Below are 24837 nucleotides of genomic sequence, written 5' to 3'. Positions count from 1 at the left end.
GAACCCCCCTCCTCTGCCTTCCTGACTGGAGATCTGTGTGTTCCCTGAATGCCCAGCCCCAGACGGGCAGGGGCCACCTGGGGAGGGTGTCTGGTCAGGACATGCCCCAGAGGCCTCTGACCTGGGCCAGCGTCCCCCCCTGTGGGGACTGTGTAGGCACCGTCAACCAGGATGGGGACAGCTTACTGCCCCCCAGGCTGGGCCAGCCCATCCCAGGCAGAAGGGATCATGCACTTAGTTCAGTTGGGGAAACTGAGGCACGGGGATGTCAGGGTCCTGCCAGCGTTGCATAGCTCATCGGGCCGAGCAGTCAGGAGGACCTGGCTTCCTGCCATCCCCAGTCCTGGGGCTCTGCCTCTGCTAGTACTTACAGCTGCTGACCCCTTGCCTTTCCTGCTCAAGCTCCCTGGTGATTCCATACCAGCAGCCCCAGGTCAGGTGTCTGGGTCCTGGGGAGAGAGCTTCGCCTCTGCCATTCAGCCCTCCATGCTCCTGCCACCACCGCAGCCCCCTGACCTCCCCGAGGCCCTGTCAGCCCCGGCCCCTCCAGTCAACCAGGCGTGGCCCCCTGCAGATCACCCAGCCTGTCCTCGAGATGGGCCCCTGCCCTGCGTCTGGGCCCATTGATCGGGAATGGCTGGGGGGCTCCTAGCTGGGGAAGGAGGAAGCCGGGAGGGGGGACCGGGGGAGGGAGAGGAGGCTTTGCCACGTCAGAGCCTTCCCACCTGCCCTCCTCCCGCACGGCATCGCACCTGGAGCTGGACAAGCCCAGCCAGGGGCCTCGCGCAGTCCAGCGAGAGGGCGGCTTGGAGAAGGGACTCTGCACACCCCAGAGCCAGGGTCCTGCCTGCAGAGACCAGGTGCCTGGCTTGGGTGGAGAACCAAGACCTGGGCGATCGAGGAGGGAAGGACAGTCCTGCCAGGAGACTGGGGACTGAGGGCCCGAGAGCTGAGCCGTGCTGCCGAATGGACCGGGAGACCGGGAGACACTGACCAGAGGTGGGGCAGGCAGGGACCCCAGCTGAGCCGCCCTTCTCCTGGAGCCGGAAGTCCAGGCTGTCCCCATGGCAGGTAAGGGGCGGGCAGCCAAGGGAGCCCCATGGGTGGGCTCAGGCCCTGGGGTGAGTGGGGTGGGGGGCAGGCACTGGGCGTGGGGACCAAGGAAACCCCACTGGACCCAGGGCCTGGGCAAGAGCATGGGGCAGGGGCACCCCAGGCTGAGGCCTCAGATCCCCCAGGGCGGGGTCGATGGGCTCACAGCCACCCAAGTGCAAATATAGGGGTGCTGACAGGCAGGGAGACACAGCCATTTCTGGGAGGTGAAAGCCTTATGAGACGTGGGTGACCTTGGACCTGGCCCCGCCCCTCTCTGGGCCTCACCCCTTGAGGAGCAAGGTTGTTGGGGGCTGGACAAGGAGCCTTTAACTTCCCCTTCAAACCTGACTTCATGCTGGTGGGAAACTGTCAACCCCTGACCCCAAGAGGTGCTGGCTTTTAGAGGAACTGGGCAGAGGACAGGCGCCTGCCCAGAGTTACTGAGGGTGCTCAGGGGTGGCACATTGACTGGGATGGGCAGGTGTAGGCTTGTAGACTTGGAGGCCAGTAACCAGCCTGTGAAGCCCCCAGGCCCAGCAAAGCCATGAGCCTCCCCCACTTGGGACGCATCACCACGGACCCTGGGGGCTGGCATCAGTTACGGATGATGTACATGTTCCAGCAGGACAGCTGGGTGACGGGCAGTTGCCCATGTGACGGCCTGGTCTAGGTGGTGGGGAACATTAGCCCAGCCACCCTTCGTGCCCCTCTGGGGGATTTGGACCCGATATGGCCCATCCCCTCTCAGTGAGACCCACCCACCTCCAGACTACAGAACTCCCAGGGGCTTTAGTGAGGTGCCACTTCTCACACGTGGCTCTCAGGGCTGCTAAGGATGGGGCCATGGGCCCGGAGCCCCACACTCTCACCAGGCACCTACTGTGCACTGACTCTGGCCAGCACATCACACGCTATACCATCCCAGGAACCTCCCTCTACCCGTCTATCTCTCCGTCCATGCATCCATCCATCCAACACCAAAATTCTACCTCTGCCCAGAGGATCTCATGGTTTTACCAGGTCCTCAGCCCCTTATGGGGCTGCTAGAAACTAACAGTTTGTTTTTCAGGATATTTTTCCTAGTTTTAAAATTGTAATTGTGTTAAAATATACGGAACATAAAAATTATCATTTTAACCACCTTTAAGTGTTCAGTGGCATTAAGTACATTCATACTGTTGTGCAACCATCACCACCATCCATCTCCAGAACTTTTTGCATCTTGCAAAACTGAAACTCTGTCCCCATTAAACATTAACTCCCCTTCCCCTCCCCCTGTCCCTAGCAACCACCATCCTACTTTCTGTCTATGAATTTGACTACTTTAGGCACCTCTCATGAGTGGAATCACACAGTATTTTTGTGACTGACTTGTTTCACTTAGCATAACATCCTCAAGGCTCATCCACATTGTAGCCTGTAGCACAATTTCCTTCCTTTTAAAGGCTGAATAATATTCCATTGTCTGTATAGACACATTCTGCTTATCCATTCATCCATCGATGGACACCAGGGTTTCTTCCACATTTTAGCTATTGTGAACAACGCTGCTATGAACACCAATGTACACATATCTGTTCGGGTCCCTGCTCTGGATTCTTTTGGGTTTATACCTAGAAGTGAAACTGCTGGATCGTATGGTAATTCTATCTTTAATATTTTGAAGGACTGTCAGCAGTTTTCCACAGGGTTTACACCATTTTTAGATTCCACCAGCAATGCACAAGAGTTCCAATTTCTCCACATCCTCGCCAACACTTGTAATGTTTCATTTCTTCTTTTTGTTATTGTTTTGGATTTTGGTAATAGCCATCCCTGTGGGTGTAAAGTAGTATCTCGTTGTATCAATAGTTAGGATTTTTTTTTTTTTTTAATCAGAAGGGTGGAGCTGTGGCAAAGCTTTTGGCCAAGCCTTGTGCCAGGACTGCAGATCAAAAGGTGGGCTCCTTAGAAAAAAGTGAGGAGGCCAGAGCAGAAAGATGTTAGAACCAGCTTCTGGAGGCAGGATTTGGGCCAGTTTTCGGGGTCAGAGATGGGTAAGAGTCATTCGTGGTAATTCGGGGATCTCCTTCAGCTCAGTATTCCTTAAGCAGCACGAGGCAGCCAGGTCTCCCCAGAGCTGAGAAAGACCCCCCACCCCCATGACCCCACGTGTCGCATCATCCATAACAGATGTCCTTTATGAAGGGCCTACTGTGTGCCAGGCTTGTGCGTGTCCTCACAAATCCTCACATCAGCCCTATAAGGCAGATATTAAGAACCCCTTGTGACAAGTGTGGAAACTGAGGCTCCGGGAGGTGAAACAATTTGCTCAAGGCCACTCGGCCTCCTGATGGCTCAAAGATTCCCTGGGGAGCCTGACAGGTCCTGTCTCTGGTCTCCAGGAGCTTTAACTGAGCATTTACCTCATGAAGTGATGCCGAGTTGGGGATCCTGTGGGAAAACAGGCCTGGCAGTCAGGGAGAGCTTCCTGGAAGAAGAGGCATCTAGGTGCAGCCTGAAAGATGAAGGCTGTCTGGGTGGAGTGGGGGTGGGTGAGGTGAACAGGGGCCCACACTCCGTCCTCTCTCCCCAGCTTTCCTCTCTGCTGGCCTCGGGGTATTTGCCCCCTCAGAGACCTACCCTTTGCCCATGACGAGCTCCAGCTGGGAGCCCCAGCTGGACTCCCTGCTACCATCAGGCCCTTCCACCAGCTCCACAGGGGCCCAAGCCATGGCTGAGCCCACAGAGCAGGGCCCCAAGAACCCATGTGTTTCTGGTGTGACGGTTCAGCTGGAGATGAAGGCTCTGTGGGAGGAATTCAACCAGCTGGGCACAGAGATGATTGTCACCAAGGCGGGCAGGTATGAGCAGTGGCGGGCGGCAGCGGGTCGGTGGCGAGAGTTGGGGGCAGGCCGGAACCACATTCGGGCTGCTGAGCACCCCCTCCCGCAGGAGGATGTTCCCCACCTTCCAGGTGAAGATCCTGGGCATGGACACGCTGGCTGACTACGCCCTGCTCATGGACTTCGTGCCTTTGGATGACAAGAGATACAGGTCCGGGCCTGGCTGGGGGTCGCAGCTCAGACCTCAGGCACTTGGTCGGGGAAGTAGACCCCCACCAGCACCCTGGGGGAGGCAGGGGCCAGTCGGAGCAGTGTCGGGGGGGGCCTATCCTGGGTAGCAGTGGGCGCACCTGGGCAGGTAGGGTGGGCTAGCCCAGGGCAGCAGATGCAGCCACGGTGAACCCAGGCCAGACAGCGCTCTGGAGCCTCCGGATCCTCATGTGCAGATGGGGCCAGTGCATGGGCAGTAGGAGAGGTGCCCCGTCAGTCTTGGCTCCGGGTGGGGGCAACAGATGAGGTGCCGTGGGCTGCAGTCAGGGCGCCCTCGCCACCTCACTCTGTCCCCAGATATGCCTTCCATAGCTCAGCCTGGCTGGTGGCGGGCAAGGCGGACCCAACCACGCCTGGCCGTGTGCACTTCCACCCCGACTCGCCGGCCAAGGGCGCACAGTGGATGCGCCAGATTGTGTCCTTCGACAAGCTCAAGCTGACCAACAACCTGTTGGACGACAACGGCCACGTGAGGCCCGGGCCACAGTGGGGAGGGGTTCGGCCAGGGCAGGGGACGCTGGGGCATGATTGTGATGAAGCCGAGCCAGGGCTGGCTGGGCCTTTGGTGCCCGAGCTCACCTGGCCGGGGGTTGGACAGCAGAGACTGCCAGGCGGGTGGGGCGAGGCCCACGTAGGTGCAGGAACCCAGCACCACTGACACTGTGTCAAACAGACAAAGATCCCTGCCCTCACGGGGGCTTACCTCCTGGGGTACCGGGCAGATGGTAAGCAAAGAATCCAGATGGCAGAAGGGTGATAAATGTCAGGAGAAAAAGGAAGCAGGGAGGGGGGCTGAGACGGAGGTGGCCGTTGAGTTCAGGGGGCTCAGGAAGCAGCTGAGGCGCTATTTGAAGAGGGGTCTGATGGAAGTGGAGGAGGGAGCCTGTGCATATAGAAGGGGGAGCCGTTGCAGGCAGAGGGAACAGCAAGTGCAAAGGCCCTGAGGCTGGAGAATGCTGGGGAGTTGGGGAAGCTGTGAGGAGACTCCCGTTTGGCTGGGGTGGAGCTCAGAGGGGCAGTGGGAGGGGAAGGGATCCTAGGGGTGTCCAGCGCTGCTCTGCAGGGCCAGTTGGCTGTGGAGAGGATTCTGGTCTTTACTCTGTGTAGCTCGGGAGCCACAGGAGGGATCTGAGCTGACTCACTGGGGCTGCTGTGTGAAGGGAGTGCAGCCAGGAAGCAGCTGCGGAAATCCAGGAGAAAGATGACGGTGGCCGGGCGGAGTGGTGCCAGTGGGGTGGGAGAGGTGGTCAGATAGTTCCGTGACAGCTGGGACGTGGGAGTGAGAGACACCAAGCAGCCTGGATGCTCAGACAAAGGGGCCTTTGATACAGAACTGCAGACTCTCAAGTTCAGACCCAGCACCGCCGCTATCAGATGGGGGCAGCGGGCCCTGGAAGAAGGGCTTCGGCCTCAGAGAGGGTTTGCTGCTGCCCCACCCCTTCCGCACCCCCCGCAGATCATTCTCAGCTCCATGCATCGCTACCAGCCACGCTTCCACGTGGTCTTCGTGGACCCACGCAAAGACAGCGAGCGCTACACGCAGGAGAACTTCAAGTCCTTCATCTTCACGGAGACCCAGTTCACGGCCGTGACGGCGTATCAGAACCACCGGGTGGGTCAGGCCACAGCTCGTGAGGCAGCTGCCAGCCGACCTCACAGGGGGGAAACTGAGGCGCCAGGCTCTTAGGCCCCACAGGCACACAGACCCCTGCCCTTCTCTCCTTCCCGGACTCAGTGGGCATCTACCCACAGTCCTCCCCCTGCCTTCATGCCCACTGGCTCTGTGGTTCCTGGGCTGGGGGGCCCAGGTCCCAGGGCCTCCAGATCGGGGATGGGGGTGTCCAGGGAGGAGAGAGTGGCTGAGCCTGGGGCCCACAGCCTTTCCCCAGCTCAGGGCTGGCCCATAACTACCCTTTCTCCTCTGCAGATCACCCAGCTGAAAATCGCCAGCAACCCTTTTGCCAAGGGCTTTAGGGAGAGTGACCCGGACTCCTGGTACCGTCTGGCCCCTGACAGTCCCGCCCAGCTGCCCTAACACACCCCCTCACCCCATCCCTATCCCCAGGCATCTCCTAAGGCCTCTGACCCTTCTTTCAGAGTCATGCCCACTGGCTTGTCCTGGGGTCCCACTGTCTGACTCTGACCATGACCCTTGGCCTGGGTTCTCCATCTTGACCCCCTGCCCCATTCCTGCTTGCCCCACCTTCAGGCCTATATCTCCACGGCCCCTGCTCAGCGTCCCGACCCGGAGTCGCAGCAGCCTCCGCCCCTGCGTGCTGAAGGGCTCCACAGAGCAGGAGAAAGGTCAGCCCCCAGGCTCACAGACACAGTGGGACCAGAGCCTGCATAGTGGACAGGGCCACGGGGCCCCCAGGAAGGGGCTTCAGCATGCTCAGCAAGCTCCCCGGGCATCTGTGTGGACAGAGAGGGGGAGGCAGAGATTTCTGAGACAATTTGGGACCCACGGCAGAGAGACCAGGGCCGGGACAAGGTGCTGAGAGCAGGGGCAGGGGGGTTGGGGAGACTTCCTGGAGGAGGTGGTTCCCGAGCTGGGCCTTGGAGGACTGGGAAGGGTTTGGACAGAGGAAGAAGGTGGGGAAGAAATTCCAGGCAGAGGGAAGAGCAAGAGCAAAGGCTAAGCGGTGGGCAACTTGGGATGCGAGGAGCAGGGAAGGGGACAGGAAGGCTGAAGGTGTGAGGGGAGGTCTGGGGTCCACTCAGACCATTTCCTCTCTCAGACCCCAACAAAGCTCCAGCCTTCACCTCCAGGACCCCTGCCAGGCTCCACCATCAGCTGCTGGCTCCCCCTGAGGCTCTGCTGGCCCCAGCCACCTACCGGCCCCTCACCTACCAGGGCCTGTACCCTGGAGCCTCAAGCCCCCTCCGAATCCCAAGGGCCTGACCGACACCATACCCCCTACCCAATATCCAGGCTGACAGGGATCAGGGGAGCCTCCGCTTCCCAGCTGGGCTGGGGCTCCTCTCCCCCACTGCAGTGCGCCTGGGGCCTGGCCAGGACCCGCAGTGATGGAAGGGCCCTGTGGACAGAGTGCTCTTACCCTGGAGCCCACCCTCGTCAGCCTCACCTCTGCAGAGACATCCTCACAAGGAGAGCAGGGCAGGTGGAAGCCAGAGAGGAAAGCTACCTGCCCAGAGTTCCAGCAAAGCTGGGGTGGTGTCAGGCTTGGAACCAGAGCCCCTACCGCCCAACCTGCCCCCTTCTGCCTTGGAGGTGACTCCTCCAAACCCTGCTTTACCTCTCTCTTCCCTGCAACACTAAACTGTTTGGAATGGGTGGTCAGCTGCACTTCTGTCCTTGGAGGCCAAGGTGGAGGGCCTCAGGAGTGCCCACACCCCCGAGTCTGGGCTGCAGACATCGCAAAGCTCTGCCCAGTGCTGCTGGCATCCCTGGGAGCACAGAGTGATGGTAAAGGTGGCGACACATGCTGAGTGGCAGGGCTGTGAAGGAGGCTGCGTTCCTGCCCTCTGCCTCGTGTGCCCACATGAGGACTGAAACTGCAGCTCAGGGAAGCACCTGCTCAAAGTCGAAGCAAAACATGGGACATCTGCCATTCCACGTTTAGGTGCTAAGTGCGAGGCTGGGGTGTGTGGTCCTCGAGGGGCCAGAGTCTGGCCGAGGGGTGCACAACACCACAGGCAGTGACCACAGGGATCAAGGTGAGGGTGGCGGGAGGAGTTTGGGAATCCGATCAACACTCCAGGTAGAAGAGCTTCTAGAGAAAGTGACATTTAAACCAACATCTCTAAGAGTAGAAATTGCGGAGGACGGGGGACGGGAGAAGACACGAGCTCCCCGGCGGCGGGAAAAGCAGGGAGAAAGCCGGGGGCTGGAGTGGGACCCTTGGAGCGAGAGGGCGCGGCGCGTGCCACCCAGTGGAACCAGGAGAGAGGGCCCGGAGGGTAGGGAGGGCCGGGCACTCCTCCCGCGGTCCCAGGCGTCTCTGCCTCGTAGACCCCCTAAACGTCGACCCCGAACATCCTGGAGCACTTCCTCTGAGGTCCCGGATCCCCGCGGGCGCGGAGAAACGCGGGACCCGGCGGGGCCTCAACAGCCAGACACCCCGACTCGAGAACCCCGCGGTCAGCACGGCCGAGCCCCGTCGCCGGGCCAGGCGCGACCCCAGCTGTTCTAGGCGCTCGGAAGGGACACTCTCCAGACCTGCCACTCCAGCTCCGCCCCGCCCCAGGCCCGCCCCAGGCCCGCCCCTCTACCGGAAGTCCAGGCTATCTGGTGACGCCCCTTCTGGCCGCGCCCCACAACTCGCGGAGAGGCCCCTTCCCGGCATGGGCCCCGCCCCTTAATCGGGCCCCGCCCCATGGGCGAGGCCGGTGCCGCTACGGAGCCCCACCCTGTGGGCAGACTTCTCCCACGGTCCGCCCCCCAGATTCCCGGGACACCCCGGAGTGTGCGCTCTGCCCTTTCCCTCTCGCCGCCCGGTGACCTCGGTGTCCCGGCCGCGCTGGACCGGACATGCTGCCCGACTGCCTGTCGGCGGAGGGCGAGCGGCGCTGCCGGCGGTTGCTGGCGGGGGCCACGGCCCGGCTCCGCGTGCGACCTGCTGCGGCCGCGGTTCTCGTGCCGCTGTGCTCGGTGCGCGGGGTCCCGGCGCTGCTCTACACGCTGCGGTCCAGCCGCCTGGCCGGGAGGCACAAGGGTGACGTAAGGTACACCGGCCGAGAACTCCTCTCCCTTCTAGGAAGTGGCCGCTGAACCCGGAGACCGCAGGGTCGTGGGCAAGGCACTTAGCCTTTCCGAGCCTCGGTTTCCGCCTCTGTAGAATGGGTTCTGGGTCTGAGAGCCCGTCCGGCAGAGGGCTATGGCGGGAGTGAGCAACCCACGTCCCTCCGCCCCGAATCTGGCGCCGCAGGTGGTCCTGCCCGGGCGCCGCGCGGATCGCTTGACACCTCGCTCAGATCTGTGTCCCCCTCCAGAAAGGCAGGACTCCGCCCCCTTCCGGCGACTACTGGGAGATTCGTGTCCCCGAGCCGAGGAAGCGCGCGGGGCGGGGCCACCTGGCTTCCCGCCTGGCCCCGCCCCCGGCGGGAACTGGGGACATCCTAGGGTCAATGTCAGCGCCTCTGGGGCCACCATAAGCAGAGTTTGCATGTCTGAGCCCCAGAGCCTCTCTCCCTTACTCCCGTTGTTCAGGGAAGTAAACCGGGCCTGGAGAGGTCGTGTGGCTTGCCTAGCCCTCTCTGCAAACTAGAGGCAGAGACGTTATTTAGGTGGGTCACTGCCACAGCCTCCACCCCCACCCCTCCACGGCCCCAGCAGCCCAAGAACCAGGCTCCCTGTGCCTGTTCAGTTTCCCAGGTGGCAAGTGTGACCCCGCTGACCGGGACGTGGTGCACACGGCCCTGAGGGAGACCCGTGAGGAGGTGGGCCTGGTTGTGCCTGAGGAGCACGTGTGGGGTGTCCTGAGGCCCGTGCACGACCAGGTAAGCCCACCAGGCCCTGAAACCACCAGCGGCCCTTGCCCCTTTCAGCCCCTCTGCTTGCCCTGGGCTAGGAGCAGAGACCCAGGGACGAGGAGGGTGGTCATGGACTGTGGCAGTCACGGAGTGCGGTGGGGACACCCGCCTGGCAGTTATGTTCCAGCCTCACACAGCCCGTCAGGAAGGGGCCAGGGGTATTTATCCCCTTTCACGAGGGATACTGAGGCTCAGGTCCTGGGGTGGAGGTGGCTCCAGGGTGAATCAGCTCTGCTCGGTGGACAAAGGTTGGGGAGGGCTTCGCAGGGTAGGCAGGGACTGAATGACCATTGGGAGATTTTAGGGTAGTAAAAGTAAGGAAAAGCGAAGGCCCAGAGGCCTGAATGGGTCTGGTGTGTTTGGGGGGCCTGAGTCAGTCAGCGTGGCTGGAGCAAGTCCAAGGGCAGGGGCCGGGTGGACCTGGCCTGCACTGCTTAAGGCCCCTGGAGTCTTCCTCTCAGTCTCCCTGCCCCAAAGCCCCAAAGCCCCGTCCAGGGCATGCCTCCCCTGACTGCCTGCCCTCCTCCTGCCTCAGCAAAAGGCCACTGTGGTGCCGGTGCTGGCCGGCGTGGGCCCACTGGATCCCCAGAGCCTCAGGCCCAACCCCGATGAGGTGAGTGGGGAGGTGCTAGGGGTGGAGTCTGGGTCGTCCGGATGGGCGGAGGCTGCGGTGGCCAGTGCTCTGTCTGCCCTCTCGCTGCCTCCTGCCCACAGGTGGATGAAGTGTTTGCACTGCCCCTGGCCCATCTGCTGCAGGAACAGAACCAGGGCTATACCCACTTCTGCCATGGTGGCCACTTCCGCTACACACTGCCTGTCTTCCTGCACGGGCCACACCGGATCTGGGGGCTCACGGCCGTCATCACTGAGTTCACCCTGCAGCTGCTGGCACCTGGCATCTACCAGCCCTGCCTGGCCAGCCCTGAACTGCCCAGGGGCTGATGACCTGGCCCTGAGCAGCCCCTGCCTTTGCCCTGCCACGCCAGCTCCACTCCAGGACTGAATAAAGAGCCTTTGCCAACTCCGCGGCGACTGCACCGTCTGCACTGGAGCCTTGACCTTGGGCAGACCCCATGGGTCAGCTGGCCTCCTGGCTGGGGTGCCTCTGGATAATCACACTGTTACTTGCTGTGCCCACTCACTGTGTGCCAGGTGCCTGGAGTCTTTTTTCTCATTTCACTCTCACCACAACCCTGTGAGGTGGGGCCAACGCTGTCCCTGGCTGGTGAGACTGAGGCTCAGGGAGGGTAGACACCTTGCCCAAGGTCACCCCAGTTTGGGATTTGAACCAGGCCCTCTCTGACTCCAGAGACCAAACTCCTAGCCACTACACTGTACGAGCTCCTGTTCCATCTTCCGTGCCTGGCTGAACATGTGCTGGGCGGTAGGCATCCAGAAAGGAGCCCTGCATGCTACTGCAAACCTCTAACGTGCCAAGCTCCCACCATGTGCCAGGTGCTATGCTGGGGTCCCATCTGTGCACCAGCCAGATGCTACTCTGCCCTCTGGGGGTTCTCAGTCTGTGGGAGATCTTAGACCAGGTCACACAGATAATCATGTGATTGTACATTAATTACTCACAGATATGTAATGGAATTATGTATCAATTATGTAAATCTCTGTGAGAGAGTTGAAGGGGTGGGCAGTCTAACCTTGACACGGTGGACTGGGCAGTATTAGGCAGGACAAGTGATAGAAAACCCCACCCACTAGCTGACTTTGCCAAAGGAGGAATGGTGATTACAAACTCCAGAGATAGACCAGCTTCAGGCATAGCTGGATCCAGGAGCTCAGGAACTCTCTTCTTTCTGTGCTTTCCACTGTATTGGCCTCACTCTCAGGAGCATTCTCTACTCCACAGGGGTGAGAGGTGAGGAGAGGGCAACAGCTCTAGGATGGCACGGTACCAGCATCCCATCAACAGAAAACAGCTTCTCTTTCTGGGCCAGTCTATCCCAGAATTGTACTTTATTGGCCTGCTTCGGGTCACATGCCCTTCCCTGAGCCTGTCACGTGGCTGCTGGATTTGGAATTCATTGATTGGCAGGGTCTGGGGCACAGGCTTGGGGAGCAGGGTGAACCTCCTAGAGTGAGAGTAGCGAAGGGGTGGCCCCCAAAAGACCCCTGGGAAAATACAGGGAAGGTTGAGCAGGTAAAGGCAGCCACGTTCCCCTGCAGAGAGTGACCCTGAGGCCATAGGTAAGCAGGAGCAGGCCAGGTCAAAGGGCAAGGGAGGAAAGTCGGGGCAGAGGGAGCAGCATGTGCACACAGCTTGGGGTGTTCTAGGAAATGGAGAGGAGCCATGGGGACGTGGGGGGAAGGGGCCCAGCACTCAGGGGGCCCCAGTGAGCGGCCAAGGGGGCAATCCTCAGTGATGGGTTAGGATTTTATTCCAGGCTGGGAGAGGGGGAGAGAGGTGCCGAAGTGATCGGATTCAGGTGTTAAGAAGCTTGAGCTCCAAGGGGACCAGGTTGCGGCGCCACCCCCGCCGCCTCCACAGAGCCCTCCCCGCCCGCCCATCTCCCCTCCCCCCCAGCCTGCCCTCCACACCCCTCCCCCTTCCCACACGCCTCCCCACAGGCTCTCCCCCGACCCCTCTGTCTCACCTACCCCTTCCTCCCCACACTCCCCTCCCATTGCCCCTCACACCCCTTGTGTCACCTCTGGCCCTCCAGCCTCCTCACCTGGGAGCAGGGCCACGTGATGGCGGTAAAAATAACTCTCCCCGGCTGTGTGTGAATTGGGGAGGGGTTGGGGGAGGAGAGAGGCTGGGCCCCAGCACTAGGGAAGGGGCCCTTGGGGTGGAGGGCAGGGAGCTGCTGGTCTCCTGGGCCCCAGAGAAGTGTTCTGAGTCCTGAGTCCCGCCCCTTCCCGCTCCCCCCAGGGCCACACTCTGGCTCTCCAGGTCACCTCCGTCAGGCGTGTCACCTCCGTCAGGCGCACACCCAGCACCGGCAGCGACCCAAACCAGGTGGAGGAGCTCTCAGAGCGGTAAGTAGCCCAGCCGGCCTACCTGCCAGCCCACGGGGTCCCCCTCCAGGCTGGAGGCCCCCACCCCACCGGCCTTGACCTTGCGCTCTGTCCTCAGGTCCCAGCTGCTGCCCAGGACCGCCCCCCGCCAACACCCTCAGTGATGCCTCCTCGCCCTGTTTGGTTGGCCTGTTGCGGTCCCCTCATCTCCGGTCCTCGGGGGCTCCTCTGAGTCCCCCCTCCCTGTCCGGGCCCCCATGGCGGGCACGGCGGTGGCGGGCTGGGGGCGGGTGAGCGTGCAGGAACACATGGCTATTGACGTGAGCCCGGGCCCCATCCGGCCCATCCACCTCATTTCTGACTACTTCCCGCACTTCTACCCCTTCGCTGAGCCACCCTGCGCACCCGAGACCTACGCCCTCCAGTGACCCCCACCATCCGCTCTGCATCCCAGTCCCAGCCGGACCCAGAGCCAGAGGGAGACTCAGACGACAGCAGTGAGTGGGCACGGGGGACAAGGGGGACCCTCTGGGCCCAGCCCAGCCAGGATGGGGTCTGGGGCCCATCCCAGGCTTCCGACCAGGGGAGGGGCAGGGCAGGAGGCGTCGTGCCGGGGCGGGGGTTGATGTAGAAGCTGACCTGCCGGCCACCTGCCCTTAGCCACCCTCGGCACCCTCGAGTTCACGCTTCTTTTTGACACGGACAATAGCACCCTGCACTGCACAGCTCACCGTGCCAAGGTGAGGATGGGGCGGCATCCCTGGGTCCCAGGCGTGGGCCCTGGGCCTGTCCCACATCCACTGTCTCTTCCCAGGGCCTCAAGCCACCGGCCTTGGGCTCTGTGGACACCTATGTCAAAGCCAACCTGCCGCCCGGGGCCAGCAAGGTGAGGGCGAGACACAGGCCCCTACTGCTGCCCCTTGGCCGCACACCCAGCCTGCAGCACCCACCTGGCCTGCCATGCCCCTCTTCCCCAAGGCCTCGACCTCAGACAGGGAGCCCCCCGTTGCTGGGATGTGCAACTAGAGGCCATATGAGGGAGGGGGACCAGGCTGGGGCCCTGGGGCCCGATGAGGCTCTGACCCTCCCTGCTCGGCCCCCAGGCCAGCCAGCCGCGGACACGCACGGTTCGGGGCACAAGGAGGCCTGTCTGGGAGGAGACACTCATGGCTTCACCCTCCAGGACGCCTGGCGCAAGACCCTGCGGTGAGAATAGGGCCTGGGCCACAAGGGGGCAGGGCCAAGGCGGGGGTGAGGGCTTGCCTGGCCAGGTCTGACCTGGGTGGCCACCAGGCTGTGCATCTGGGAGGACCCACGGCAACGGCGGCGGCGCCTCCCCTGGGGGAGCTGCGGGTGCCCCTGGGGAAGCTGGTGCCCAACGGAGCCAGGAGCTTCAATGTGTGTCTGGAGAGGCGGAGGCTGGTGAGTGGGCTGGTGCACAGGGTGCGGCAGGCAGGGAGGGAGACCTGGGCAGTGTCCAGCCAAGGGGACCGGGCTCTCTGCTCTTTCAGACCAAGAGGCCCGAGAGCCTGGACACAGCACGTGGCATGTCTCTGTATGAGGAGGTGGGTAGGACGGTGGGGCCCAGCGAGGATCGGGGGGGCAGGTCTGGGGTGGCCCAGGCTGAAGTGTGTCAGGCAGGGATTGATGTGGGCTGGACAGGGGTCCAGGCCCAGGCAGGCTTGGAGAAACCGAGGCCATCTCGCTCAGCGGCCCTGTGAGCGCTCATAGGCCCAGGGAACAGCCAGGCCCCAGGGGCTGGGCAGAGGGTGACTTCCCCTGCCAGGGCAGCCCAGGGGAGCTGTGGGGCGCTGGCACAAGCCCTCAGGGGGCAGAGACACAGGCCAGCTTGAGGCAGAGGCTGGAGCCGGTGGGATTTGTCCATGGCCTGAGCTGGGAGGGCAGGTCAAGGTCCCGGAGGGAATGGATATGGTGGGTCTCCACGGCTGCTAGGTCTGCCCGAGGCAGTGTGGGTACCACACTCCTGGGGCTGGTAGTCACAGACAGGCCCTTGGCAGGAGGCAGTGATGGTGATCGCAGGGGATTTGCAATAGGAAACCAAAGACCTGGGCAGAACCCCTGCAGCCCAGCAGGCCCCCGGGCACCTGCAAGGCTGAGGCAGGGCCCTCCGCAGCTCCTCCGGGGCCGGAGGGCCAGGTGCTGCTGCCCCGCCGCCTAGTGGAGCCGCATGTTGCTGCGACTGTCAGTCAAGGCGAAGCTGCGGAGCCCTACCGGGTGGGGCAGGGACCCGCCACAAGCACTTCCTGGCCCAGCCCTGCACCGCAGCCCCTTGGCTCGTGGAGCACTCCCTTACTGAGAGCTGAACGCCAGCAAGGTGGCTGGGCTCTCGGCAAATCAAATCCCTCGTTAAGTGTGGGAGAAGCACATTCTCTCCAAGGCATCCTCCCAAGTCCTTTGGAAGCTCCGGGGGCCGAGTGTGGCAAAGGACGTTCAGAATCTGGCCACTTGGGCTGCGGGGTGTGAGGAGGGTGGGCTTTGTAGCTGAACAGACCTGCATGTCCTTGGGTAGAGAACAGCCTCTTGGAGCTGCTTCTGTGGCAGCAGGCTTACCCTGCGGGAGGGTGGTGACGGGTACCTAATGGAAGGCCACCTAGGAAGCTCCTAGCATGTTTGTGGCCCTTAGGGACATCAGTTCCCTTCCCCTCCACGACAAAGATGCCCCGAACTGGCCAGTCACGTGGCCTGGGCAAGCCCGTCCCCTTCTCAGGCCCTGAAGGATAGAGCTGACCTGGAAGTTTCCTTCCAGGGCACTAAGCCAGTGACTGTTTTTGTAAATTGAATCATGAAATCAAACCACTGGCCCCTGACTTCTCTGCAGCCAGTTTGCGTTCTCATGTCCAGGCCAGCACGGGTGGGTGGCTGGGCTGCGGGCCACACGGGAGCTGACCCCAAGCCTACCCCCTGCAGGAGGCGGTGGGGGCTGAGGTGGCCGGGGAGGAGCATGGGTGCATCCTGCTGTCGCTGTGCTACAGCTCTCAGCAGGGCGGCCTGCTGGTGGGTGTGCCGCGCTGTGCCCACCTCGCCCCCACGGACGCCAACGGCTACTCGGACCCCTTCGTCCGCCTGTGAGTGTGACCAGGGGCGGACAGTGAGGGTCCCTCAGAGCCCCTCTGGGGCTCACCTCTCCAGGGCCGCACCTGAGCTGACCCCGTTCTTCCCCATCAGTTACTTGCATCCAAATGGAGGGAAGAAATCGAAATATAAGACCAGTGTTCGGAAGAAGATCCCGAACCCTGAGTTCAACGAGGTAGGCCAGGGCTGGGGGGGAGGCAGTCCTGGCTGCGGGGGGTGGGAGGAGGGGTGTCAACATCCCGCCTCCGAGAGCACAGGCCCCAGCTACCCTGAGCCATTCACCTGTCTGAGCCTATTTCTGAGGCTGTGAAGGACCCAAGGCCGCCTCCCTCCTGCCTTTCTGCCCCTTCCCTGCAGGAGTTCCTCTGCGCAGGCCCGTGGGAGGAGCTGGCGCAGAAGACACTGCTGGTGTCTGTGTGGGATGATGACCCGGGCACAGCTGACGACTTCACTGGTGAGTGGGAATGTCGGGGAGCTTGGGTGGGGGGGCCCAGTGGACTCCCACACGGCTCCTGACCTGTCCCCCAACCCAGGCGGGGTGCAGCTGAATAGCCGGGCCCGTGGGGAGCGCCAGCAGGACTGGCGCGAATGCCTGGGCCGCAGTGACCACCAGCTGGAGCTGTGGCACCCGCTGGATGGCGTGCCCCTCCAGCTCAGCGGCTAGCGGGGGCCCCCGGCCTGGCCCTGCTCACTGCCCGTCCCCCAGGCTGACCCGCGGCCGCCTCCATGGAGCTCGGAGGACCTGGGGCTGCCTCACCCACCGTGTCCACCCCTAGTCAATTGCTTCCTTCCTTCCCCCCTTTCAAATTCACCCCACTGCCAAATCATGAAGCAAGAATAAACCTCTCCTCCAAACCAGACCGGACAGCCGGTTCTTTCCCTGCCCATCGCCTCACAGAGCAGACTGGGCCCTGTCCTCCTTGCTCCCACCCTCCAGAGGCCTGCACTGGGCCAGGCCCAGGTCTGCACCCCAGGCCACAGTTTCCCCCTCCCCACCCCTGCTTCTTGCACTGAGGGGTCAATGCTCAGGATGGTCTACGACAGACTGACGCACAGGAGGCCAAGTGTAAATTCACAATGAGACCTTGTGCTGACCTATCCCTCCCAAACCTCCACCTCCGTCTGGGAAATAAGCCCCCAGGAATAATGGGCCGCAGAGGCAGAGTGAAGAGCAAGGCCACAGAGAAGATGCAACGAGTGGGCAGCACTTGCTTTATTGTCCAGCCGTCCAGGCAGACGGATGCCAGCCCAGCGCCGCGGGCTCAGGAAGCGGCTCGCCTGGCCTGGTGCTGCTGGGCGAACCGCTGCATCCGCTCCTCGAGCTCAGGCCGGAAGTGTCGGATCAGGCCCTGGGGGTGAGGGTCGGGGTGTTGGGTGCAGCAGGGCCTGAAAGTCCCCCAACGCACCGGCTCTCAGCACCGCCCCCAGCAGCACGCAGCAGGGCAGCGAGTACCTGCACGGGCCAGGCAGCTCCGTCGCCCAGGGCGCAAATGGTGTGGCCCTCTATCTGCTTGCTGATCTCCCACAGGGAGTCGATCTCAGCCGGCCGGGCGTCCCCCTTCACAAAGCGGGCCATCACCTTGTTCATCCAGTCCACACCTGAGCCGTGGCAGCAAGAGAGGGCCTGACGAGCTCCCTAGGCCGGCGTGGGGGGGATGGGACCCGAGGGGCGCGGGCCACAGGGAGGGGGGGGCTCAGAGCAGCCACAGCAGGCTGGGAGGCAGCAGCTGTTTATTCAGGGTCCAGTGCCCGGCCCAGGCCTGGCGTGAGCCACCGAGAAAGCCCCCAGCTTGCCCAGCGCGCTTACCCTCGCGGCATGGGGTGCACTGGCCACAGCTCTCGTGCTTGTAGAACTCGGTGAGGCGGGCGATGGCTTTCACAATATCCGTCTGGGGAGACAAGGGACAGTGAGGAGGCACCCAAGGCCTGAGCCTCAGCGCCCCCCGGCGGCACACCCTCCTGATTCCAGCGGCACTCTGGCTGTCTCCTCCACCCGCCCTGGGCATCCCGCCCTGCCCAGGCTCCACGGGCTTGTCGCTCAGAGAAGCCTTGCTCCCCGCCTCTCCCACCTCACTGTACCTCAGGTGACAGGAACCGGGACCCAAGAGCTGGCAGTTCTCCGAGAGGCCCCGGAAGGGTTACTAACCAGGCTGGCCTAAGGCAGGGACTGGGTGGGGAGCATGGGCCAGCCCTTACCGAGCGGTCCATGACGATCACGGCAGCCGTGCCCAGGCCCGTCTGCGCCTGCACCAGCGCGTCGAAGTCCATCAGCACCGTCTCACACACGGACTTGGGGATCAGTGGGGTGGACGAGCCGCCAGGAATCACAGCAAGGAGGTTGTCCCAGCCACCCGTGACACCCCCTGGGGCCCCAGTCAGTCCCCAAAAGGATGGATGGTCAGGGCTGGGGCCGGCACACCTGCCTAGCCCTGAGGCCAGGACCTCTGCTAGCCCCAGCCCCAGCTCCTGAGGCTCTCCCACCCTGCTGGCTGGCCCCAGGCCTCACCGGCGTGCTTTTCAATCAGTTCCTTCAGCGGTATAGACATCTCCTCCTCCACGGTGCAAGGGTGGTTGACATGGCCAGAGATGTTGAACAGCTTGGTGCCTGAGTTGCGTTCGCGGCCAAAGCTGGCAAACCACACACCCCCTCGGCGGCAGATGGTAGGGGACACGGCCACTGTCTCCACGTTGGCCACGGTTGTAGGGCAGCCGAACACTCCTGTGGGGGAATGGGATGAGAAATCGGTGGCTTCCCGTGGGTGGGGACAGGTTGGGGCGGGTTTCCTGGCAATGGGGTACATCCAGGGTCCTGCTCCGGTGGCAGAGAGCCCTGCTTTCACCCCTTTGTTATTCTCGTCCCCCACTGGACCCCAGATTCCAGCAGGAGATGCACTGCCTTTTCACCATCCTGCCCCGAGTTCCCGGAGGGTTGGAGAGGACTTGGGTATCTGACGTGGGAGGTGAGGCAGGATGAGGGACTGCAGGTGGCACCGGTGAAGCCTCTATGTTGTTCCCACCCTGCTCTCTGTGTCAGACGCCCAGTGCAGAAGGGACTCAGAAATTCCCTAAGAATGACCAGTGGGGACCTGAAACCAGATCCCGCACTCCATAGGACACAGGACAAGGCCCAGGATCGGGCCAGGCGCCAGGTCTTACCCACGTCTGCAGGGAAGGGAGGCTTTAGGCGGGGCTTGCCCTGCTTGCCCTCGATGGACTCGATGAGCGCTGTCTCCTCCCCGCAGATGTAGGCCCCAGCCCCGCGCACCACAAACACGTCCAAATCGTAGCCGGAGCCGCAGGCATTCTTGCCAATCAGACCAGCCTCGTAGGCCTCTCGGACGGCTACCTGTGGGACAGGGGTGTGAGGGGCACGGTCCCCAAGAGCCCAGGAACACTGTGCGTGGGAGGGAGGGGCACTGGCCCAGTGAGCCCATCACCAAAGTCCAGAGCAAAAGCTCCCTTTGGACACAAGCAGAGGACGCTCTGGGAGGGGGTGGGGATTTTTACGATGCATGTGCTACTTCTGTAATAACATTTAACAAATTCTCCAACTATATGTATTTTTAAAGACTTTAAGGAAATAATGAAAATTTCAGCAAGTAGTTTCTCCAGGTGGTGGATCTGTGGGAGAGTTTTCTTTCGTGTGTGTGTGGTTTCCTATCTTCATAATGAGCGAGTATTGCTTCTGAGTAGAGGAAAAGACCCTGGAGGCTTATTTTTAAATATGTAATAATAATAATAATAACACTTACACATAATGCTACCATGTGCCAGGTTATTATTCCCACATCCTTCATCACTGTTGTGTAGGAGCCTAATAGAAAGGTGAGGCTTTGGCCCTGGACCAATTACTACAGGCGTCACTGAGCTGAGAATTACTGAAATGACCCCTTGACCCTTCAGGAAAAATGCCCATATGGGAGTTCCCCAGCCTACCCCTGCCCCAGGAGTCATGGAGCCCAAGTTGACGCTCTGGAACATACAGAAAGAGACAGAGGCATTGGGGGCCATGTCCCATTCAGGACACAAGGCATGCAGGAGTGATCGCCACTCTCCTAGTGCGACCCCAGACAGATCAGGAACTAAAATCTAAGAACAACTCTGCCTAGGATTGGGGCACGTAAGTGCACACTGAGCACCTTCTCCTCTGTTGACGCCCCGCCCCTGCCCACCTGCAGATTGGAGGCCTCATTGTAGAATTCCCCGCGGACGTAGATGTAGGCGGCACGGGCACCCATGGCCCGGCCCCCCACTAGGCAGCCTTCCACCAGCTTGTGGGGATCGTGGCGCATGATCTCCCGGTCCTTGCAGGTGCCAGGCTCCCCCTCATCTGCGTTCACCACCAGATACTTGGGCCTGTGGGGGCCAGCAGGTCAGTCGGGCTACAGGGCCACCAGGGTTGGGCCTTCAACCACATGCCACCCCACTCCACCCAGGGAAGCCTCCTCTGACAGCCAATCCCTCTTTGTCCTCCTGACATGTTCCCAGGGGCTCTGCTTGCTCACCACCGATGACGGGGAGCTCACTGCCTATTCCGTATTTGGGTGGCTATGACCACAGGAAAAGTCTTTGTTCTGTCCAAATGTCTCTCCTAGTGCTTTCCCAAGAGCCCAAATCTGCTTTTGGTCACAAAGAGCATTCCGTGAACTTCCACCATATCTCTGGAGCCAAAAGGAGGCAAAATAGCCGACATTTAGCCTTTGCTTTCTATGTGCCAACCAAAGGGCAGGCCAAAAGCTGTAAGAACATTATTTCTTTCATCCCTGCACAATATAATATCCATTTACAGAATAGAAAACTGAGGTTCGGAAAGGCCAGGAGACTGCCCAAAGCTATATGATTAAAAGGCAGAGCTAGGAATTGATCAGTTAAGTCTGACTGAGTCAAAATTTTGTGTTGATTCTGCTACCCCTCAAGTCTCCCCTGAGGAAGACCAGAGAGAACTGAGTCCCACCTACTTGAGCTCTGGCTATGTTTTCCCACTTCATTCACTTTCAGTTTCCAAGGAAACAGCCCAAAGGCCCAGGTAAGCCACAGCCACCCCCAAGGTCTCTCCTGCAACCCCATTGCTGCCTGCCTACACACACCTGCCATCTGAGGGCTTATTCATGAAGCTCCATTTAAGGCCAGTTGGGAAGCCAGCACCTCCACGGCCCCGCAAGCCCGACGTCTTGACCTCACCCAGGATCCAGTCAGGCCCCTTCAGCAGAATCTCCTTTGTCTTGTACCAGTCACCTCGACTCTGGGCACCTTTCAGCCTGGACAGAGTGGGGAAGGCAGTGAGGGGGAGGCCCTGCCTCGGGAACCACCGGCCTAAGGGCACCATCTCACCTCCAGTCATGGCGGCCATACAGGTTGGTGAAGATCCGGTCTTCATCCTTCAGCGAGCCAAATGAGGTTTTCTTGGGCGCTGTCTGGGGACACAGAGGGTCAGCAGGCCCAGGAGAGCTCTGGGGTCATGAGGGGCCAGGCCAGAAGGTACAGAGTTTTGAGTCCCCCTGATTAGAGAGGGCTGGGCTGGGAGGAGGGCAGTGGCCTAAGCCTAAGAACCCTTCGTAGTATCATAGCTGCCATCACCACTTAGTAAGCACTTCCTATTAGCAGACACGAAGCTAAGCTTTCTATATCTAAAACCCCATTTCATCCTCATAACCTTGAGACAGGAATGATTTCCTCCATTTTACAGAAAAGGAAACTGAGGCTCAGAGCAAAATGAGCTTATGAAAGGCACACAGCCCAAAGGAGCAGATGAAATCTAAGCTCAGGCGTGTCCGTGGCCAAAGCCCACACCTGACCCACAGCACATACTACTCCCGAGCCCAGTGTGATGCTATGTCCATTTACTTGTCTGGCTGTGCTGCTGGACCAAAACTTGGTTAGGCCAAAGCCTTGTGTTACTAAACTCTGCTGGCGACAAAATGCACTTTCTGAAGGAAAAGAAATGCCTCACTGCGGCTGGGACACAAGATGACGGAGGGAGGCCCGCTTGGGATAAAACAGTTGAGGAGAGATGGGTCTGGAATTCCACGTGACCCAGTGAGGCGCACCCCAGCTGAGGGCTAAGGGGACCTGGTTTCCAGACACCCAACCCCTTAAAAGCCAACATGGGGATCGGAGCGCTGAACGAAGAATGAGGAGGCGCACGGCCCTCTCCAAAGCTATTGTCTGCATCTGTAAAATGGGTCAGTGGTCCCTTCACGCCCTACAAAGCTGTGGCGGGAAAGGAATGAGACAAGGACGCTTCGCCACCTGCAAAATTTTCCGCTAAGTCGCGCGGCTGTTAAATAAGGAAAGCCAAGGTGCCGGAGGGCTGGGGGCGGGGGTGAGTCAGCCTCCCGTTTGGACCCGTTCCCTTTCTACACCCAGGCCGGATCGGCAACCTTCCTGCCGGGCTGCGGAGATGAGAATGTTCTCCAGAAGGCACTACAGACCCAAGGGATGGTGCGCGCACAGGCGCGGCAGCGAGAGCTGGCCCGCGAGCACCCCTGGCCCGAGCCAGGTCAGGCCTCACCGTATCGCCGCTGAATCGCACAGATACGCGTGCGGGGAGCGACCCGCCCAGCAGCCGCCGTGCCGCCAGCATCGCGGGGGCCAACCCGGTCACTTCCCGCTGTCACCTTCACGGCTCTGAGGCTGAGGAACCGGCGCGACCTAGACGCTAGGCGGCGCACAGGAATAACGTCACGCGCCCTGGCGCCGACGGCGCGCCCAAACTCCCCTGCACCGCTCCCGCCCCGCCCTTGGCCCCGCCTCCTCGTAGGGGGGGCGGAAAGGCCGGAAGTGCCCTGTCTGGCGCTGAGGCTGCTGGGAGACGCAGTCCTGCGGGCTTTCGGACCTCCTTTCTCCCTTCGCGCGATTGGTATTTACTCTCTTGCTCCCCCGCGCTGCTCCATCGCATTAGCCCGTGGACCCTCAGCCTTTCAATCCCCAAGTAAACAAACCTCGCATGTCACCTTCTGCTGGTTCTGGTGTTTTCTGCAAGTTCCGCATTTCGCGTGCTCTTGTTGTATGCACAAATGTATGGGAGAAGGAGGAGAAATCAGATCGGTGATAGCCCGACCCTCATGACCGCCTTGTAATTATTCCGTCCCCGTCCAAAATCCTCCCAGACTATGATTTTCCCCTCACCCACTACGGGCACCCCTGGGCTCAGAGAAGGATTGCTTATTAGCCGCAGGGAGCCGGGGCAGACTGGGGTTTGTTGGCGGACGTCTCCCCAGAGGAGGTGTGTCTAGAGTACTAGGTTGGGGTGAGGCCAGGAGGGTGGAGATAGTCAGTGGGTGGCACATCCTCTTGCTAGTGCTGCTGAACTCTCCCAGCCATTCCTTCCTCAGCCCCCGTCAGGAGAGTTTGGCACTTGGTGCCCCTGCACAAAATCCTGGAGCGGCTCTTACTGCCTCGGCAACCTGGCATTTAAGGACTCAGCCACTATCATGCAGGTCATCAGGCCCAGGCCACATCATGCCCACTCTCCCCAGGACCTCTTCCTCTTGGGGCTTTAGGGCATTTCTGCCCACTCCCTCCCCACCCCGCAATGCTCCCGTGACCTGAGGAGGGCCTCTGTTCTTTGCCTTCTCTTGAAGTCTTGGAAGCCTGATTAACTCTTGTTAATCAGTTTGTCAGTTCTCTGGAACCCTTTGGCTCTGAGTCCCATGATAAGCATGTCGGTTTTGGTCTGCCCTCCCCAGCTCCTCTATTCTCTTGTCCTGTAACCATCCTTTCCTATCTCTCAAGAGATGTGCCATTTACAAAGTAATATGCCCTTTTTTTCTCATATATTCCCCACAGTAGCCCTGGATAGTGTTAACTCCATTTTCTACATGAAAAAAATTGAGGCCCATGGAGGTTTCATCTCTTGTCCATGGGTATGAAGCTGCTGAGTGGTAGAGCTAGAATCAACCCCAGGCCTTTCTTCCTTCCCAAAGTGCCCCAGACACGGCACACATGTGACAGTCATTGCAGGATGTCAGTGGTGTTTCCAAAAGAGGCGGCAAGAGCCTGGGCACCTTGTCTGAGGGCTCACAGATGGGTAGGGCAGTACCAGGCCCAGGGCCCAGCAGTCCTGACTGCCAGCCCCAGACCCCCTCTCCTGGGCAGGGAAAGAGACTGCCCAGACAGAGCTGGGGATTACACAGCTAATCCGGAGCTCAGACCCGAGTCCATGGATCCCTCCCTCTGGGGTGGCAGAAGGGGGGCAAGATGGAGCCAGAGGGTGGATTCTTTCCTAATCCCTATCTAACAGGGTCAAGGGAACACAAGGCCATGGGGAGAAGGCAGCCGGGGGATGCTGTGGACGGGAGATGCTGGGCATGGGCCCGTGGGAAACTAAGAGTGAGGGGCAGGAGCTCCAGTTCGTCCAGCGCCAGGCTCTGTGCCAAGCACTTGCCATGTGTTATCTCCTTAATCCTCCCACAACCCAGGGCATGGGAGTGATAAGCCCCCGTTTTCAGAAGAGGACAGAGTATATTAGCCACGCTGAGTTGCCTGCCCAAGTCGGCACAGCTGCCAGAACTCGGCCTGAGGTCTCCTGACCCTCAGTCCCCCACTCAGTCCCCACCCATCTAGAGCACCCACTTGCCAGGCTCCACTCAGTATCACCTCCTCCAGGAAGCCCTCTTCCAAGGCATCCCAGACCCTGTCTCTCACCTGTCTCATCCTATGCCACTGTCCATGTCTGTCTCCCCTACCAGCCTCCAGGCCAGAAGCTGGGAGGCATCCAGGATGCCTCCCTGTCCCCATATCCACCGCATCCTGCCAACTCTGCCTTCTGAACACACCCTGTTCCCGTGCCTTCAGGCCCCGCCCCATGGCAGTGACCCATCAGCTTTCACCTGGAATTTTGCAAAGCCTCCTTGAGGTCCCCCAGCCTCAAGTCTCGGCCCCCGCAATCACTTCTTTGCACCATGGAACGAGCAGGATTGTTGTAAACCTTGGATCCATTTTGCCCCTCTCCTGCCTGAGACCCTTCGTGGTTCCCTCGTGTCTTCAGGACAAAGCCCAAGTCCCCGGCCCTGGCACTCAAGGCCCGTGCTGACCTCTCCAGATCCAGCTCAGATTTTCTCCAGGAGATCTCTTCCAGTTTTGTTAAAAT

The 24837-nt window shown here is 60.8% G+C and overlaps 4 protein-coding genes across 6 annotated transcripts; 3 read left to right on the top strand and 1 right to left on the bottom strand.

Moving 5' to 3' along the window:
• The first annotated feature begins 1064 nt into the window (after positions 1-1064).
• Positions 1065-7218, top strand: TBX10 (T-box transcription factor 10). The gene is given in 8 exon segments (XM_036861379.1): positions 1065-1071; positions 3635-3938; positions 4030-4131; positions 4488-4659; positions 5647-5802; positions 6118-6185; positions 6400-6494; positions 6929-7218. Coding segments are annotated over 8 exon segments (1194 nt in total).
• A 1379-nt stretch (positions 7219-8597) lies between these two features.
• On the top strand, positions 8598-10813 carry NUDT8 (nudix hydrolase 8). Of its 3 annotated transcripts, none has more exons than XM_036861073.1 (4): positions 8598-8876; positions 9518-9650; positions 10219-10296; positions 10398-10813. In XM_036861073.1, the coding sequence occupies exons 1-4, from the start codon at positions 8683-8685 to the stop codon at positions 10623-10625; spliced, it is 633 nt and encodes a 210-aa protein (XP_036716968.1). In that variant the 5' UTR covers positions 8598-8682; the 3' UTR covers positions 10626-10813. The 3 variants fall into 3 exon arrangements, with proteins under 3 accessions (XP_036716968.1, XP_036716969.1, XP_036716970.1); XM_036861074.1 differs by having other exon boundaries at positions 8619-8876; positions 10440-10707; XM_036861075.1 differs by lacking the exon at positions 10219-10296 and having other exon boundaries at positions 8619-8876; positions 10398-10707.
• Positions 10814-10833: 20 nt separating this feature from the next.
• LOC118899402 (double C2-like domain-containing protein gamma) lies at positions 10834-16595 on the top strand. Its single transcript, XM_036861072.1, is given in 15 exon segments — positions 10834-11882; positions 12568-12674; positions 12772-13058; positions 13061-13150; positions 13314-13393; positions 13468-13539; positions 13757-13814; positions 13817-13859; positions 13947-13981; positions 13984-14075; positions 14165-14218; positions 15582-15739; positions 15840-15921; positions 16104-16200; positions 16280-16595. Coding segments are annotated over 13 exon segments (1140 nt in total). The 5' UTR covers positions 10834-11882; positions 12568-12674; positions 12772-12910; the 3' UTR covers positions 16411-16595.
• Positions 16596-16936: 341 nt separating this feature from the next.
• On the bottom strand, positions 16937-22427 carry NDUFV1 (NADH:ubiquinone oxidoreductase core subunit V1). The gene is made up of 10 exons (XM_036861071.1): positions 22258-22427; positions 21078-21160; positions 20834-21004; positions 19919-20102; positions 18903-19092; positions 18253-18465; positions 17943-18109; positions 17554-17635; positions 17200-17345; positions 16937-17095 (listed from the first exon to the last, which is right to left on the bottom strand). The coding sequence occupies exons 1-10, from the start codon at positions 22327-22329 to the stop codon at positions 17009-17011; spliced, it is 1395 nt and encodes a 464-aa protein (XP_036716966.1). The 5' UTR covers positions 22330-22427; the 3' UTR covers positions 16937-17008.
• Positions 22428-24837: the final 2410 nt, after the last annotated feature.

This window comes from Balaenoptera musculus, chromosome 8 (assembly GCF_009873245.2).
Source record: "Balaenoptera musculus isolate JJ_BM4_2016_0621 chromosome 8, mBalMus1.pri.v3, whole genome shotgun sequence".
Lineage (NCBI taxonomy): Eukaryota > Metazoa > Chordata > Mammalia > Artiodactyla > Balaenopteridae > Balaenoptera > Balaenoptera musculus.
The sequence above is the reverse complement of the archived record's forward strand: the minus strand, read 5'-3'. Positions and strand labels throughout refer to the sequence as shown.